Source organism: Chrysemys picta, chromosome 2, assembly GCF_011386835.1.
Source record: "Chrysemys picta bellii isolate R12L10 chromosome 2, ASM1138683v2, whole genome shotgun sequence".
Classification (NCBI taxonomy): Eukaryota; Metazoa; Chordata; order Testudines; family Emydidae; genus Chrysemys; species Chrysemys picta.
Window position 1 is genome coordinate 35,942,994 of NC_088792.1, and position 17,751 is coordinate 35,960,744.

The following is a 17,751-nucleotide window of genomic DNA, read 5'->3' on the forward strand; positions in this document are numbered from 1 at the left end:
AAAATGATACACACATACAGACAGCATAATCATAACCAGCAAACTACAACTTTTCCATAGACACCCCACTTGACCTCCTCTGTACAAGACCTGGTTCAACCATAGGACCCTGGTTGCAACAATGATCTATACAGTCACAGTTCATGTCAATAACGTCACAATTCTCGTAAAGGCTTGTTTCTGATATGTAAAACTTATATAGCACTCTACATCTTCAAAGTGCTTTATGAATATCAACTAACTATTCTGCATGTCATCCTTGGGAAGGAGGGAGGGAGGTACAATGAATATGAATGAGGTACAATGAATATGAATGGAAACCAAACATGACTGAAAATCAGAAATTTCACTTTAACAGAAAAAATAACTGATGAAGGGTACATGCCCTCATGCTTCTGGGCATACGCCAGTCACTAACCAAGGGGGTAAAAGAAGAAACTTCCCCTCTGGGCAGGTTATTTCATAGTTGTTATTCTGCAGTTTCTTGACTCATCCTCTGAAGCATCTGGTTCTGGCCACTGCTGAGACAGGAAACTGGACGAGATGCACTTTTGGTCAGATTCAGTAGGTCAGTTCCTATGTTGCGCAAATTTGGTTATGACACAATTAGAAGTTTAGGCTGACACTTTCAAAGCAACCAAGAGGGATCTGGAAGCCCACGTCCCATTAATTTTAATGGGACTTGGGCCTCCAAATCTCTAGACAGTTTTAAAAATCAAAATCTCAGCCTTAGTGCTGGCTGAGTTAACCTAATTATAGATGCCGTCTAAACTCAACTTCCAGCTGTGCTGTAGCCAAGTCAGGGAATATATATGTTGTCACCAGGCTCCCCAACTCCATTATAGTTGTAGACAAGTATTTCTTAGTGCTCATCTACTTTAATGCTTTAGACTCAGAGAACAATATCGTCAGCACAGATCGTTAACATCCTGGGTGTTACTTCATGCATCCCCTTTCAGCTAAATGCTCACAGTAAACAAATAATGAACTGAGGGTGTCAGATCTCATTAAAATTAGAGATGCCCCAAAACTGAACCTCCAACCTTCATCCCTTTGAATGTCAGGGAACTCAGTTTCACTAGGGGCCTGTTTTCCGCTTAAGGTTCAGATATGGCCAAAGTCATGCAAGAACAGCCATTCTTTTTGATATTCCAGCCCAAGATGACAGCTGAGACCATGAGATTTTCACCATTCAAGATAGGTGAAATATTGTGAGATCAAATGATTTTGTGATATTTCTACTCTATGGGGCTGAAATCTCATGAAAACACCTGCCAAGCCTAGCACTTTCTAATCTACATTTATAAACTAGCTTGGTTTTGGCCTTGAACCTTAACTTCAGTCCTCAACATTAAACTGATTCAGATCTGAACACCACCTTCTTGTCCTAATGCTAAGGAAAACTAAAATGACAGAAGTGCCATATACACAAAATTATAATTTCACGTATAGATGCTCCCCGGGTTACGCAAGACCCCACTTATGCAAATTCGCCCTTACGCAAAAAGTTCCATAAGGCATAAATAAAATGTTCAAGTTGCGGAAAATATTGCATAGCGTACGGAAACGTAAAGTACTGTACTGTAGTTCGGTGTGCGGAGGAACACAGCAGTAGCATCTCCTACAAGGGAAGCCTCTCAGTCTCGTGTTATTTCAGTGATACTCTATTTCTGTTATTTCACCCTATTATTTCATTCAAATCATTCCTGGAAAGCAACCAATAGATAGCAAGAGTGCAGGACCAGTTCGTAAGCGAAAGAAGATTGATTTAGAGCAGAAAATGTTGTAATTGTTTGTTTTTTATGCTTGCACAATATACGTTTCCAACTTACGTAAAATTCGGGTTACGCAAGGCTTTCCGGAACAGAACGATTGCGTAAGCCGGGGAGCATCTGTACTTGTGTGGCTATGTCAAACAGTGGCATGGTGGTTAATCATCCCTCTGTGGTTTCAAGTAATAACAGACAGAACAAAGTAAGTTACCAAGCAAAATAAAACAAAACATGCAAGTCTAAGCCTAAAACATTTAAGAAACTGCATACAGGTAAATCTCACCCTCAGAGATGTTCCAATAAGCTTCTTTCACAGACTAGACTCCTTCCTAGTCTGGGCCCAATCCTTTCCCCTGGTACAGTTCTTGTTAGTTCCAGCTCAGGTAGTAACTAGTGGATTTCTCATGACTGGCAGCCCCTTTGTCCTGTTACACCCTCTTTTATAGCTTTGGCACAAGGCGGGAATTTTTTGTCTCTCTGGGTCCCCACCCTCCCTTCTAAATGGAAAAGCACCAGGTTTAAGATGAACTCCAGTACCAGGTGACATGGTCACATGTCCTGTGAGACCCCAAGCCTCCATTATTTCCAGCCTCACTTACAGGAACACAGGAAGGCTTACAAGTAAACAGAGCCCTTTAAAAAAAAAAAAAGGGTTGGAAGGGACCTCAGGCAGTCATCTAGTACAACCCTCTGCTCAAAGCAGGACCAATCCCCAGACAGAGTTTTACCCCAGTTCCCTAAATGGCCCCCTCAAGGATTGAACTCATCACCCTGGGTTTAGCAGACCAATGCTCAAACCACTGAGCTATCCCTCCCCCCCAACCAATTGTCCTAGTCAATGGGAGCCATCAAAATTCTAAACCACCATTAATGGCCCACACTTTGCATAATTACAATAGGACCTCAGAGTAATACTTCATATTTCTAGTTTTAGATACGAGAATGATACATTCATACAACTAGGATGAACACTCAGTAGATTATAAGCTTTGTAATGATACCTTACAAGAGACTTTTTGCATAAAGCATATTCCAGTTACATTATATTCACTCATTAATATATTTCCATAAAACGTATGAAGTGCAATGTCACACCCTCCCTGAAGTTAGACTTAAAGAGAAATGCTGCAAGCACAAACACAGAATTTGCACTAGGTGGGGGAAGCAGCAGGCCTAAATTCTACCCTAAAAGAAAAATCAATTTTCCCTGAAGAACATTCCAATATAAACAGAGTTCTCTACATCAGGGATGGGCAAACTTTTTGGCCTGACGGCCACATCGGGGTATGGAAATTGAATGGCGGGCCATGAATGCTCCAAAATTGGGGATAAGGGTGTGTGTGGGGGGGTGATGGCTCTGGCTGGGGGTGCAGGCTCTGGTATGGGGCCAGAAATGAGGCATTCAAGGTGTGGGAGGGGGCTCCGGGTTGAGGTGCGGGGGGGTGAGGGCTCTGGGGTGGGGCTGGGGATGAGGGGTTTCGGGTGCAAGAGGGTGCTCCGGGCTGGGACCAATGGGTTCAGAGCGCGGGAGGGGGATCAGGGATGTGGCAGGCTGTTGGGGCACGGGCAGGGGGTGCGGGCTCGGGTGGGGCTGGGGATGAGGGGCTGGGGGTACAAGAGGGGGCTCTGGGCTTGGATCGAGGGGTTCGAAGGGCGGGAGGGGGATCAGGGCTGTGGCAGGGAGTTGGGGCGGGGGGGGGGAGCTCAGGGGTGCAGGCTCTGGGCGGTGCTTACCGCAAGCAGCTCCTGGAAGCATGTCCCACTTCTGGCTCCGAGGTGCAGCCAGGTGGCTCTGTAAGCTGTCCCGTCCGCAGGCGCCACCCCTGCAGCTCCCATCGGCCAGGAACCACGGCCAATGGGAGCTGCAGGGGCAGCGCCTGCGAACAGGGCAGGGCGCAGAGCCTCCTGGCCACGCCTCAGTGTACTAGGTAGGGTCATGCCGGCTGCTTCCTGGGAGCCGCGCTGAGCGGGGCAAGCCCCCGATCGCACTCCCCAGCTGAAGCACTGGAGTGGGGCAAACCCCTGACCTCACCCCCTGGCGGGAGCTGAGGACTAGATTAAATGGTTTGAGGGGCCAGATGTGGCCCGCGAGCCATAGTTTGCCCACCCGTGCTCTACATACAGTTCATTAGACCAGTGAGACAAGGGAGAATGACTAAACACCACATATAGGAATCTAGAAAATTTCTTCCTCCTGGACATATTTTCAGTAATAATTAAAACAAACAGAAGGTATCTTCATTTTTATAACTTGTAAGGTAACTATGCCAAGCTCAAAAACAAGGTAAAATGGCCATAAAAAGCTATGGACAGAATAAAAGTAAGATAACATTTCAACAAAGGCATCTCTTTCATATTACAATCTTTTTCACCATAAACATTTTTTATTAAAAGTAGGAAAGTTTCAGTAACCAACAGGTACAATTATCTGCTCTTTGAAGTTTACATTTCCAAACATACGTAGCTATCCATCTATCCATACAGATATACCCAAACGTTCAGATTAACTAGATTCCTTGATTTATTTTAGTCTATGTATATTGACAAGTGACTTGCTTTTCACATGTACAATGAGGGTAATGCGTCCAAAAGAAGTATATACCATAATATGCAAAGTAAAGTGCACACCTATGCATGCCAAGTGTTTACAAAAAATGAAATGATGCCAAGGCATCAGTTAGTTTTCAAAATGTAGAAGCAACTCCACAGAAAATTTTAAAACGCTAAATTACTAACTTGACCTAAAATACTTTACATAGACCCTGCCCTACTTTGATTGTTCTACAGCAACGCTATAGGGACCAGAGTTTTCAAAATAGTTCAGGACCAGTGTTTCAAATGCTCAGCACCCACAACTGGGTCTAGACTTTCAGTGATACTCCACATGCAATGTGCTGACTCCTTTTGAAAATCTGGCCAGTCCTTTTGGCTAGTAAATGGGAGCTGAGCACGTCTGAAAATCTGGTTCTCGTTATGAAAATCTCGTTATGAAAATCTGGCCAGTCCTTTTGGCCAGTAAATGGGAGCTGAGCACGTCTGAAAATCTGGCTCTCGTTATGGACATGAGCTTTTTTGAAATGCTGGCCCTCAATTAATACACTGTAATACCATGAACTAATTTCTTTCTCTTCATTTACAGGATAAGCCTATATTACTTGTTAGGCTTTGTATTGAGGACATTTTGTATTCCCTAATTTAGCAAGCAAATGGTAAAAGAAATATATTTTTCAACCCATCCTTACCAAACGCCCATAGAACAACAAGAGCCTAACAAGATAAATGGAGCATGCTTTGCATAGCCATAAGTGTTCATTTGCATTCCTGGCATCTAAGGTCCAATCCTGCAAATCCTTTCACAGGAAAGTTAATGCGAATTCCATCTGTGAAGAACTTGCAGGACTGGCCTTTGTGGATTTTAATGCCATTTTTCAAATGTACTTTTTATGCCTGAGTTTTTATTAATCATAATTAAAGAAGAAAGGTCTTATTTTCCCTTTGTTCAACACAGAAAACTCCTATTGACATCAACAGCAAATTGGATAGTTTATTTGTTTTATTGTTATTTTTTTTGCTTTTTATACACACAAACCCTGTGAATTTAATTCACTTCTACTATATTGTGAAAAGCACATCACATTAACTATGGTTTAATGGCATGCTTAGTCCTAACTCCTTGTTGTTTAAACAAATACTTCTGGATAGAGATTTGTATGCCAATCTTCACCAAAGGAAAAAAGTGTTTAGATTAGAAACTAATTAAGATAGGAGCATTGAACAGGGTACAAATGCTAATAAGAACTTATCTGTAAAGACATAAAATTAACGTTAAGGGAATAAATATACTAGATGAGCATTCAGGAGCCAGAGAAAAATCAAAGAAAGATTTGAGAACACAGGAGGGGCTAATGACAGCATTTATGGACTGAGCAGCTATACTGGAGAAAAATGTCAAACAAATGTGTTGTGTTTGATATGATGGGTTTGCAAGTGAAGTAAAAATGCTGCCAGGACGAAAACTGCTTTTAAAAAATAATAAAATTCAATCATTAGAAATTATCTACCTCAAGAACCAGCCAAAGTTGGTCTCCATTCTTCACATCTTTCTTGTAGTACATTCCATAGAACTTGACGACGTTGGGATGATCAGAGAGAGCTTTCAAAATGTTGTACTCGGCTTCAATTTCTTCATCAATATCCTAGTGCCGCGTATCACAAAAATAAATAGCAGTCAGCAAACCCAAGCCATATGAAAATTGACACATAGTGTGCAGTCTATTCAAACTTTGTCTAAAGATAAAACAAAGTCAAATGAAATATTAGTGCATCCTTTACAACACTGTAAAACATATACTTAGTTCTGTTCAGTCAAAATACCCTATTTAATATATTGAACTATACAGAATTAAGACTAAAGTCATCTTTGGCTTACACTGTCTTCTGTCGATTTGACTCCAACAGGAGTATGGGGGAGGAAGAAACTGCCATAGTTCCAGGTGGTCACAACATCCTCACAACATTCTGCATGAAGCTGGCACAGATCCAAGGGTGGGCAGTATTGATTGTAACTTCCAGAAAAACTGCTATTGAGTCCCTGGGAGAACTTGCAGCTTTTCTTGTCTGGTACCACCATGAGGGAGAACAGACAGTATTCCTACAACCGGCCCTCCCTTCAGTTGTGAATCCCTTCTCTGGGGCTAAGGGCTGGGTTCTGGAAGGTACAATCTGGATTCACCTCCCTCTCTCTGTGCCAGCAGGTGTGAGTCCAGCCCCAGTATATTAGCAGCCTTTGCTAAACAAGGCATTTGCTTAGAAGAAAAAGTTACTAAAATATGACAGCATCAAGGTTGAATGAAATAATTTACGAGACAGATTTGTTGAATCTCACTGACAAATATTGTCTCATTCTTTCCTTGTGCTCCTCCATCTCTCTGTTGGTGTCTACCTGTTGTCTCTTGCCTTACACTTAGATCTTTAGATTGTTGCTCTTTGGAGCAGTGTCTTTGTTCTCTGTTTTTACCCTGGCTAGCAATATGGCGCTCTAATCCATGACCAGGGCTCCTGGGCACTACTGCAATACAAATAATAATAAATAACAATAAGTTAATTAAATGCACTGGAAAACATTTAATACATTTTGAAAACTTGCAAATACTGTGCATATCAACATCCAGGTATTGCAACAGGCACAGAGACTGAAAATGACAAATATGCCACTTTCTGGTTAAAGTTGATCTTTCTTAGTTTTAATTTTAGTTTCAGTATTCAGCTCTCCCCAAGCTCTTATACTCCAAAGAGTACCAAATAATGTAGCTAGCATTCACCAAAGGTACCAGCAGAGTTCACCTCTCTTGATGGTAGGTCCTGAGTGCTCCCTTAATGTGGAGTCAGAATTGCCACTGTTACTCTGTTCACACCCCTCTCCTTGACAGAGTAAAAAATGGGGAGAGGGGAGCCCTAGAAAAATATCATTGCTGTTGAGTTCCCCATCTCTGCAAATGCATGTGGCAAGACCCCACCACTTCTTTTTTTGGGTCTCACTGAACCTCTTTATACTTTTGAAGAAAGTTTCATATTGTTTGGAGTTTCTGAAACAGTGCACCCAGGGATCTCCATACCAGATGATGTCCCAAAGCACATGGGAGTTTTCCAGTACCCAGAGAAGGGTGCTACTGGGCTCTGCTGCAGTCAAGGTGTGAAGGTATTTCATCTGCACTTGGGGACATGGGGATCTTAGCAACAGCCACTCTGGTCACATATAAGGTATACCTATACTAGTGCACTTCTCCAATTAGTTGTGCATGTACTGCTAGTGTGGGTACCCCATATCTGCACTGTGTCCTCATATGCTGTGCTGGGCATGGGTATACACAGTGCACAAGTGTGTGCCCATGTTCCCACCATCCCTTTTCAGTATGTGACAGTAGCACTACCATTTCTGGGGCAGTATCCCAGAGTCCTGTGCATCACAGGAGACACTCTGGGAACCACCTTGCTGCATACTGCTGGTACTATATGCTGCCTTCACACATTTGGCAATGGCAACTCCTGCTCAGCCTTCCTCCTGCCCAACTGCATGGAAGACATGGAGAAAGTCCATGAGGATGTGGAGATACTCCTTCTGCTACTCACAGGACAAATGTCCAAGTGATGCAGTACTGGATACTGGACAGAATCCATCCAGAAATATGTGGGACTCTGAAGCCAGGTGACCGAGAAGATGAGTGAAAATCCATTGGGTGCCATGGAACAGGTGTTTTCAATGCTGTGATTGCAATAGTATGGCCATGGGTGGACCGCCACTTCTGGTCCTGGAGAACCAGCATGGCGTGGTGAGACCACATCATTTTGGAAACCTCGAATGATTTTCTGCAGACCAGTGGCTGCAGAACTTCAGAAAGAGGAAGCAAATCTTCACAGAGTTGTTTGAGCAGCTTGCAGCAACCCTCCAGTTCCAGAGCACTCAATTTCAGAAACCAATACCAGTGCAGAAGCTGGTGGCTATCTCCCTTTGGAGCTGGCAATACCTGACAGCTGTGGGTCAGAAGTCTGCTGTTGGGGTGGTGGCTGTACAGGTTTGCCAAGCTATCTATGCTCTCATCTACCCACTGGTGGTTGCAACAACCCAAGTCCATGAAATTATAGCTAGACTTCAGAGGATGGGGTTTTCCAGCTATGCGAGAGCCATCGATAGAGCACACAGCCCGATACTTTGCTCATTGAAAGTGAATATGTGAACTGAAAAAGCTTCACTTATTCTCCAAGGCTTAGGGGAACAAAAGGGCTGGTTAATGAACATGAACACTGGACACATTGGAAAGCTCCATGAGACCTGGGTGCTCAGGAGATCGATGTTTACTGTAGGGGGGAAGAAGGACTTTATTCCCCAGAAACAATGTGGTTCTGTATAGTGTTATTTTGGGGGACCCCACATACCCACTCAACTTGGCTCATGAAGCCTTATCCTGACATTGCCGGCCCAAGAAAGGGGAAATTCAACCACAGACTGTAGAGTGGTGGCTGACTATGTGTTTGGGTAGCTAAAAGCCTATTGGTGATGGTTGTGGACCCGCATGGATGCCAATATGGCAAACATAGTCTTCAGTATAGTGGCATGTTGTGCCTTGCACAACATATGTGAAACCAAATGTGAATACTTCAAAGTGGGCCCAAGATCTGGTTATCAAAGCCTTGACAGACAGCTGGATGCCATCCATTTGCACACTACTCCTGGTTCCCAGCAGGCAAGGGAAATTTGTGATGCTATTTGTTTGCACATCATGGAACATCTAAGAGAGGTTTTGGAAGGCGCTTCACACATAACTTCTTATCAATGTTCTCTAAACCAGTGCAAACAGTACATAACAGAACACCACTAGCTGTCACCTTCAGCCCCCAACTAAAACCTCTCCAGCGCATCATCAGAGATCTACAACCTATCCTGAAAGATGATCCTTTACTCTCACAGATCTTGGGAGACAGACCTGTCCTCGCTTACAGACAACCCCCCAACCTAAAGCAAATACTCACCAGCAACCACACATCACTGAACAAAACCACTAACCCAGGAACCTATCCTTGTAACAAACCCCGATGCCAACTCTGTCCACATATCTATTCAAGTGACATCATCATAGGACCTAATCACATCAGCCATACCATCAGGGGCTCGTTCACCTGCACATCTACCAATGTGATATATGCCATCATGTGCCAGCAATGCCCCTCTGCCATGTACATTGGCCAAACCGGACAGTCTCTACGCAAAAGAATTAATGGACACAAATCTGACATCAGGAATCAAAATACTCAAAAACCAGTGGGAGAACACTTTAACCTGTCTGGTCATTCAGTGACAGACCTGCGGGTGGCTATATTACAACAGAAAAACTTCAAAAACAGACTCCAGAGAGAGACTGCAGAGCTAGAATTGATATGCAAACTAGACACAATCAACTCCGGTTTGAATAAGGACTGGGAATGGCTGAGCCATTACAAACATTGACTCTATCTCCCCTTGTAAGTACTCTCACACTTCTTATCACACTGTCTGTACTCGGCTAGCTTGATTATCACTTCAAAAGTTTTTTTTTTCTCTTAATTAATTGGCCTCTCAGAGTTGGTAAGACAACTCCCACCTGTTTATGCTCTCTGTATGTGTGTATATATATCTCCTCATTATATGTTCCATTCTATATGCATCCGAAGAAGTGGGCTGTAGTCCACGAAAGCTTATGCTCTAATAAATTTGTTAGTCTCTAAGGTGCCACAAGTACTCCTGTTCTTCTTTTTGCGGATACAGACTAACACGGCTGTTACTCTGAAACTTTACATAAGAGCTGTTATACATGAATACTCCTATGCTTGCTAGTGGTGACTGTTTGTTGAGGATGGGGATGAGGGGTCAGTGTTACCTATCTTTATTCTTAACTTTGTTTGGGTTTCCTTTGTTTGTATTGTTAATTAAATCATTTACAAAGCCAGACATTTACCTAATCTTCATTGGGTTCTCCATGGTGCTTCTGAAAGACATCAGTTGTTTCTGAACTTAGTTCACTGTTGTCATCCCTGTTTGTATTTTTAATTAGGAACATTTTTTAGGAGGGATGTGTGATGGGGTGTACCAACCCCACACTCGTAAGGTGAGGGGAATCTCCCGTGCGGGGTTTGGAGGCTGAACACAGGGTGGGGTACTGGGATTGGCTTGGGAGTTATCGTCCCCCATAGCATGAGCTGGGGGGTTCCACTGCAAGGAGTTTTGGGTACCAGTAGGAGATAATGTGCTAGCTGTCCACCATGCTTCTTCCCATAACAGGTGTATGTGTGTTTGATCCACTACCTCACCAACAGCCTGGCCAGCAGCTGGAGGAGGAGAAGAAGGTGGTGCTTGTTCCCAGAGACGTGCAGCAGCGATGGTGGCAGGCAGAGCCCAGAAGCATTCTGCCACCAATTGTACTAGGGACTGCATGATCCCTTTACCTCTGGGCATGCTCCTACACCCTGTGCTGTCTCCCCATTTGCAGGAAATGGTTCATGATTGCTTCTTCCTGCCTAAGAGTCCTATCCTCCCGTGGCCTAAGGAAATCAAATTGGCATTGACTAAAGAAGTCCGGAACAATCAAAAAGTCTCCAAGGGTCCTTCTCCACTCACTCTGTTCTCTCTGAGGAATGAGCTCCCTGGTAGCAGGTAAGGTCCCACCAAGTCAAAGACAAGGGGTGCATTATGTGACACTACACCCCATATTCCTCATAGAGATATTGTTATGATATGGACTTTGTGGCTAGAGGCAAGCCCAATTCAAAGATGGAGGAGGGCGTAGTGCCTACCAGTGAAAAGACTGTTCCGGCTGTTTGGCTGTGGGCTCATAGCCAAACGGGATAGATCCCACTAGAGAGCACAGAGGTGTGTGTCTTGGAGGGGGGAGCCAGAGAAGGAAGTTGAGAAGGAATTTGGAGGGACGGGGAGGATATTTTACATGGGCATAGCCCTGGAGATGGAATGCAACTCCACAGGGGACTGGCCAGTAACATGCAAGGTCTCCTTACACCCTTTTCTCCCCAAAGCCCCAAATACATACATGAACGAAGAACATTTACAAAAGGGGAAGAAAGACCAGTATCTGAACACATACTGTGGTTCAAGAAGAGGTTGCAAAACACAATGAATACTGAACAAACCGGACTATCGAAACAGAAGAGGTGGTATGATAAACATACTTGGAAACACCTCCCTGTCACAAAGTTGCTGGTACCGTGGAACCTCATAATACACAGCTTATTGGTTGTAACAAAGAATTTGGTACTAATGATAAATTCCTTAAAAATGTGTAACATGCATAATTTTTGGAAAAAACTTTTGAACATGCTAGGAGTGATAACAAGGAAGTCCTATAAGAATACTGCTTCTCAGCCAATACCTGTAAACAGGCTTAGAGTTTGGCACAGCAGAAAAACCTAAACTGCTGTGTGGAAGGGGAAACTGAGGCACACTGTCTCATGGCATTGGTGGCTAAATTCCAAGACACCTACACTTTAAAAGATATTGATATCTGCATTGTGTTAACAATGCTGCACACTAGAATACTTTCAGGCAACCTGAAAAAAGAAATTCAGAACTTTGCACAAACACCTATGGATAACACTACAATGTTTGATAACACTTGGAGGTTGTATAACCAAGACCTAAGGAGGACATTAGGCACACTGCCCTCGCATTAGTCAGTGACTAACCCTCTGGCAGTAATCAAACGGGGGAGGTGTGACACTACTTCCCATATTCCTCAGAGATATTATGATATGATTATAGCATATCTGAGAATGTTTTATGCAAGATGGGCCATGTAAGATATCATTGGAAAAGTTATGATTTACTGAATATGATTATCTTATTTGTATGCATGTATAATTTTGTATCTGAAGTTAGGAATATTGTCTATGCGCCTATCACAACTGTGTTTACCCCTGGGGAACGCGCACTAGACAGAATGCAATCAGTCTAGATTGTTGGAAGGAAAGGGCCATTAGGAAAAACAATAGGTCTTTGAAGATGCTAATCTCCCACCTTCCTGGAAAGCCTTCCTGTGGACTCTGCAAATAGACTTTGAGTTGTGGCTACAGGGTCACGTGATACTGGACTCCATGATAAATTTAGTACTTTTCCCCAGACCGGGGGTGGGAATCACACTGGAAGACAAAGGATTCCTGCCATATTTAAAACCTATTTAAGGCAGGGGAGTGACATAATCTCTGCAATCTGCCTAAAACAACATTAGGGTGAGAAATTACTAGCTGTAACCAGTTTCTTTAGTATTTTAAGCTTAGATTGCATGTTTGTTTTATTTCCTAAGTAATCAACTTTGATCTGTTTGCTATCCCTTATGATCACTTAAAATCTATCTTTTGTAGTTAATAAAGTTGGTTTTGTTTTCTCTAAAAACAGTTTGTGTAATTCATAACTGGGGGGGGGAGGGGCGGGCAAGAAGCTGTGCATATCTTCCTCCACATTGAGGGAGGGGGTGAATTTCAAATGAGCTGACGCTGTATAGTTCTCTGTGCAGCACAAGATGATACAATTTTGGATTTACACTCCAGAGGGGGTGTGCACTTGAGTGCTGGGCAATTCCTTAGCTGAGCTTCCCCATACAGAGCTGATCTCACCATCTGTGTAAAATTGCAGCTGGGTGTGTCCCCACCTGTGTGCTGGAAGGGGGCTTGAGAGCCTGTCACAGCAGCACAGTGTAAAGGGAACCCAGGTTGGTGGGGCAGGAGGGCTCAGTGGTACCCCAGTTTTAAGTGGCACACAGGGGAACCTGTCACACATTATAGTTCATTTCCTCTGAAGGAAACTAGGACCCCTCCCCCCCGACATAACATCTGAGGAGTGCAACGGGTATAGTCCTCTTCTTTCTTGCACAATGCTACAGTCCCGGAGGAAGAAACTGTGGTTAACAATAGTAAAATATCTGAGGTATTGTTATTAAAATGTTGTAATGTGTACAATGCATCAAAGGGAATGTCTTTCCAGTCCTATCAGGGGAGCTGACAACCTATGCCAGAGAGGTGTTTCTGCTAATAGTCAGCCCTCTATCTATTGCTCAGTGGTGAGCTACAAACATGGACCAAACATATTTGCCCTGCTGTTGAACCTGAGGAACCAGCTTGAGTTTGTGCTATAGCAAAAAGTTGCTTGCAGGACAGGGAGGCAAACAGAGAGGGAGCAGATGGAGTTCCCAGAGAAGAGGAGCAGAGACCCACAAAGAATACCCACCCCTTCCCTAATGTTCCTGTATTGCCAGACACTCTGTCCAATGTCCAGTGAACAGCACTGAAAGAGACACGGAAAGAGTCACGCCACAAGCCTATATGGTCTTCTCTGAAGTTTCTGATTAACATTGCATGCCTGCTGCCTCTCTGCTGCAAAAGGACACAGTATTGTGTTTGAGGAACTGCGGGGAGTTGAACCTTCACCCACCCCAAACTTCTCCCTGCTTCTGCAGTGTGGCTTAGTGAAAGGAGAGGCCAGACATCAGGGACTGGGAATAGTAACAAATGTTTGAAATGGTCACAGGAAGAATGGACCACTCAAACATTCCTCGGACAACCAAACAGTTCCCTTCCTGGACCTAGGTGGGCCTGCACAGAAGACCAGCTCCCATTCATAAAGGGAAGGAAAGAGTGGGTGGGGGGAGGGGGAAAAGGGTGGTAGTTCTGGGTCTTTTCATAAAAGTTCATGTCATGAAATGATTCCTTCCCCATTTGGCCATTTCCAAACCAGTCCCCTCCCTTTACCACCCCCATCAGCATGGCCAGGGACTACTGTTGCCAGAGTGCTTGCCAAGAAATGCATAGCCACAGGGAGACAGAGACTGCTCATTCATAGTCTTTGTTAAAGCTTCCGCTAAACGCATTAAAGTGGTTCATGTGATCTCAATGAAATCATTAATTTACAGTGTGCATTTCTAGGGGACCGTGTAAGGCTTAAGGCATATTTCACCAGAGCAAGAGGGGATATTTCTGGGGAAGATGGGGGTGTATTGTAACATACCAGCCTTGGGGTCTGGGGTCTGCAGTGTTCCTCAGGCTCCTTGGGGGAAGGGGAGGGAAGGAAAGGAAAGGAATTTTCCTCAACCAGATCCACTGGGTAGAGGTGCAAAATCACATGCTGCTCCTCCTTAGGGGCACCCAGGACTTCCTCTGAGGTTGCTGCTGCCTCCTTATCCTACCCTCATTGGTGCCCCATTGTACAATCAGGCCAATGGGAACAAGGAGGGGGTTGCAAGTCACTTCAGTCTCTGTACTTGCAGCACAGGAGAGTGTGTAGTCCAGCTCATCGTAGCATGGGCATGTGCTGGGTCCCCTCCCAGAGCAACTGTTGGGAGTCCTCTACCCTCTGATACACGAGCCTGAGGTGCTTCATGTGCTTTGAACAACTTTTATTAACATTCTCATTAAGCTATTTGTGAGCAGCTGCCATGGTCTCAAGTGCCAGAAAAACACAGATCTATACTGCCTTTACCTTGGACAGAGAGAGTTATTTTATTATTGCATCCTTCTTGCACCAATGTTGGTGCACAAGGCTGTAAACCAGTCTCTTCCATCTCTCTCTCTGTCATTAGCTGCTGCTTCCATTGGCTCTGTGTTGAGACTGGCTGTTCAGCCCTCCCTGGTAAGGGTTCTTGAGGGTACCCAAGAGAGACCTTGTCCCCTCACACCAGTTAGCTTCCACTTGACAGCTTCATATTGGAGCCTGTGTGTTGGCATCTGGGGTAAATGCCCCAAATATGTCCAAACACTTCCTTGTAGCAGCGACAAACTGCTGTCTGGTGATTTGTCAGATCACTTAGTTGGTGATAAGTTTTCTCCATTCAGTGCCCAGAAACTTTTGTAGACACATATTTTCCAAAGGCATCTAGTTTTCTATCATTTTAATAGCTCTCGCAGCCATACAATAACACTGATATTATGTCTGAGTTGAAAATTCTCCATTTTGCCTACGTTACGGTATATCTTTGATGTCCATACATTGTTGAGTTTAGTGAATGCCTTTCCTATCCTGGATGTCACAAGGTCTCTGCTGGCTAGTATCGTGCTACCCATGCCAAACAACAATTACAGAGTTAGACTATAGCCCGGCTTCACACCATTTTCCAGGTTGAACCATTCTGTTGTCTGGTTGTTCATCCTTACAGCGCAGTTTGCATCATTGTATGTAGCATCAATGACTTCAGCTGGATTCCATAACACTGAAGAATAGTATTTCTATGCATGCTGTCAAATGCCTTTTGAAAAACAATTAAATTAAGTTGATAAGGGGAAGCTGAAGCGTTCTATACATTCTTCTATGACGGTCCTTAGTGTGAATATATGATCTACGTTGGGCCTGAATCCAGCCTGTTTTTCTCCAAGCTTTGCATCCACTGCTCTTTCATTCTTTGTAATATCACAATACAGAAGACTTTCCCTACAATGGCAAGAAGTCACACTACTGTCCAATTGTTACAGTCAGTAAGATCACCCTTTTTTGGATATTCTGACAATTTTCCATGGTCAAGGGGGGGTCTTTTTCCAGACTTCATTGAACAGTTCTGCCAGTTTCATTAGGGTGGTAGCATCAAGTGCTGTTAGCATTTCTGTTGTGATTTCATCATCTCCCACTATTTGGGTGTTTTTCAGCTTCTTGACTGCAGCCTGTACTTCTGACATCTCTATTAGACCGTGTAGTGAGTCGGCGTGGCTCTCCTCCTGCCCAGCAGAGGGAGTGCCCTTACAGACGCCCAAGTGGGCGAAGCCCCCGCCGCCTGTCCCCGCCCCCTGGTAGTTAAGGAGCAGGACAGGAAGTATAAAAGCCGGCCGCCAGAGCTCAGTGAGGCCCCAGCCACCGCAGGGAGCAGACATGCGGCCGGGAGCTCGCGGCCGGGAGAGCCCTGAGGCCGTTGCCCTGTGTGGCCGGAGCTGCCCCGAGCCCACTACGACGAGGAACCACCAGAGCCCGCCTGTTCCCGTCATTGGGAGGAGCAGTTGGAACTCCCCCACACCAACCCCGAAGGCGAGATGGCACCAGAGCCCCTCCGCCCCTCCTGTTACCCGGAGGAGCCGCCCAACTCCAATTGGCCGGATTTCCCCAAGGAGCTGCCGGACCTGCCGCCAAGCCCCGGCCGGGAGGAACCCATGCTGATGGACTGGACTGGGCCCGGTGCCACGGACGAAGTAGGCCCTGAGGGGGAACCTGGAAGTAGCCCGGGGGTAGCTGACCCCGGTCAGGCTGCAGTCACGTGTGAGCCGATGTCAGTGTGTTTCGGTCAGGACACCCCACTGACCCGCAGCGGCAGTGGGCGCTGCTAGGGCCCCGAGCTGGGACGCAGTGGAGTGGGTGGGCCTGCGTCCCCCCTGCCACCTCCCCGCTCACGGGTGGCAGGCTTCCTCCTAACTGTGATACTGTTGCTCAGCCCTTGTACCAGAGGGCCCGAGCTCCTTAACTGTTGCGTTGTTGCTCAGCCCCTGCACCTAAGGGACTGAGCTTCCTAACTGTGATACTGTCGCTCAGCCCCTGCACCAGAGGGCCCGAGCTCCTTGACTGTTCTATTGTTGCTCAGCCCCTGCACCAGAGGGCCTGAGCTCCTTAACTGTTCTATTGTTGTTCAGCCCCTGCACCAGAGGGCCTGTGTAGTGAGTCCAGGAGGGTCGAGCCCCAGCACGAACCTTCCACAGACCGCTGTTGGTATCAAGTTGATTTGGTTCATGTTTCAATGAATACTAGTACTGAGGTAGGGCTGGGTCTGTTGAGGACTTCTTTGAATTGTTCTGCCCATCTGTTATTCTGTTCTACTTCAGTTGTAAGCATTTTTCCATCTATATTTTTCATTGGCTGATTTCCTGTTCTGAAGTTTCAACCACTTGGTAAACGACTAACTTCCTATCATAGCAGCAACTTCAGCTGCTAGGCCTTCAACATCTCTCTGTTTTATCGTCTCATGCTTTTCACCATTTTGTCTGCTTTCTTTTACTCCTCCTTTGCTCTTTCACCCAATAGTCAAATGATCTTAGCATTCAGAAGTTTTCCTGACAGTGCTTTTCCTTCCTCGATATGATGCCACATCTCTTGGCTTATCCAATTCTTGTTGTGGCTGAAGGTATGTCTACACTATGAAATTAAATCAATTTTATAGAAGTCGATTTTTAGAGATCGATTGTGTATGTCCCTGTGACAGTGTACCCCATAAGGCTTTATGGGGTGTGTGTGTGCTTATAAATGTATGTATGACATAACTGGAATATGTTTTGTGCTGCCTGCGCCATGTAATGTATCTCCGTAAAGGTTATGGTCTACTATATCTATTCATCCTATTTGTACATGTATATCATTTTCTACCTGAGGCTAAGAATATGGGCTGTATGCTGGCTTGGTTTCTAAGTAAACTTTGTGAGGCATTTAGTCAGCTTCTTTAGGAAGGAATTCGCCAGGTTAAGTACCTGATCAGGAAAC

At 44.8% G+C, this 17,751-nt stretch overlaps 1 protein-coding gene across 2 annotated transcripts in view; it reads right to left on the reverse strand.

Annotated features, from left to right (window-relative positions):
- The window catches only part of MYO3A (myosin IIIA), a 200,148-nt gene that overhangs the window by 155,977 nt on the left and 26,420 nt on the right, over nucleotides 1-17,751 (reverse strand). For both annotated transcript variants that reach the window (XM_005302809.3, XM_065586866.1), the window contains exon 3: nucleotides 5,834-5,968. In XM_005302809.3, the coding sequence (XP_005302866.2) occupies nucleotides 5,834-5,968 (135 nt within the window). The remainder of the gene's footprint in view (nucleotides 1-5,833; nucleotides 5,969-17,751) is intronic.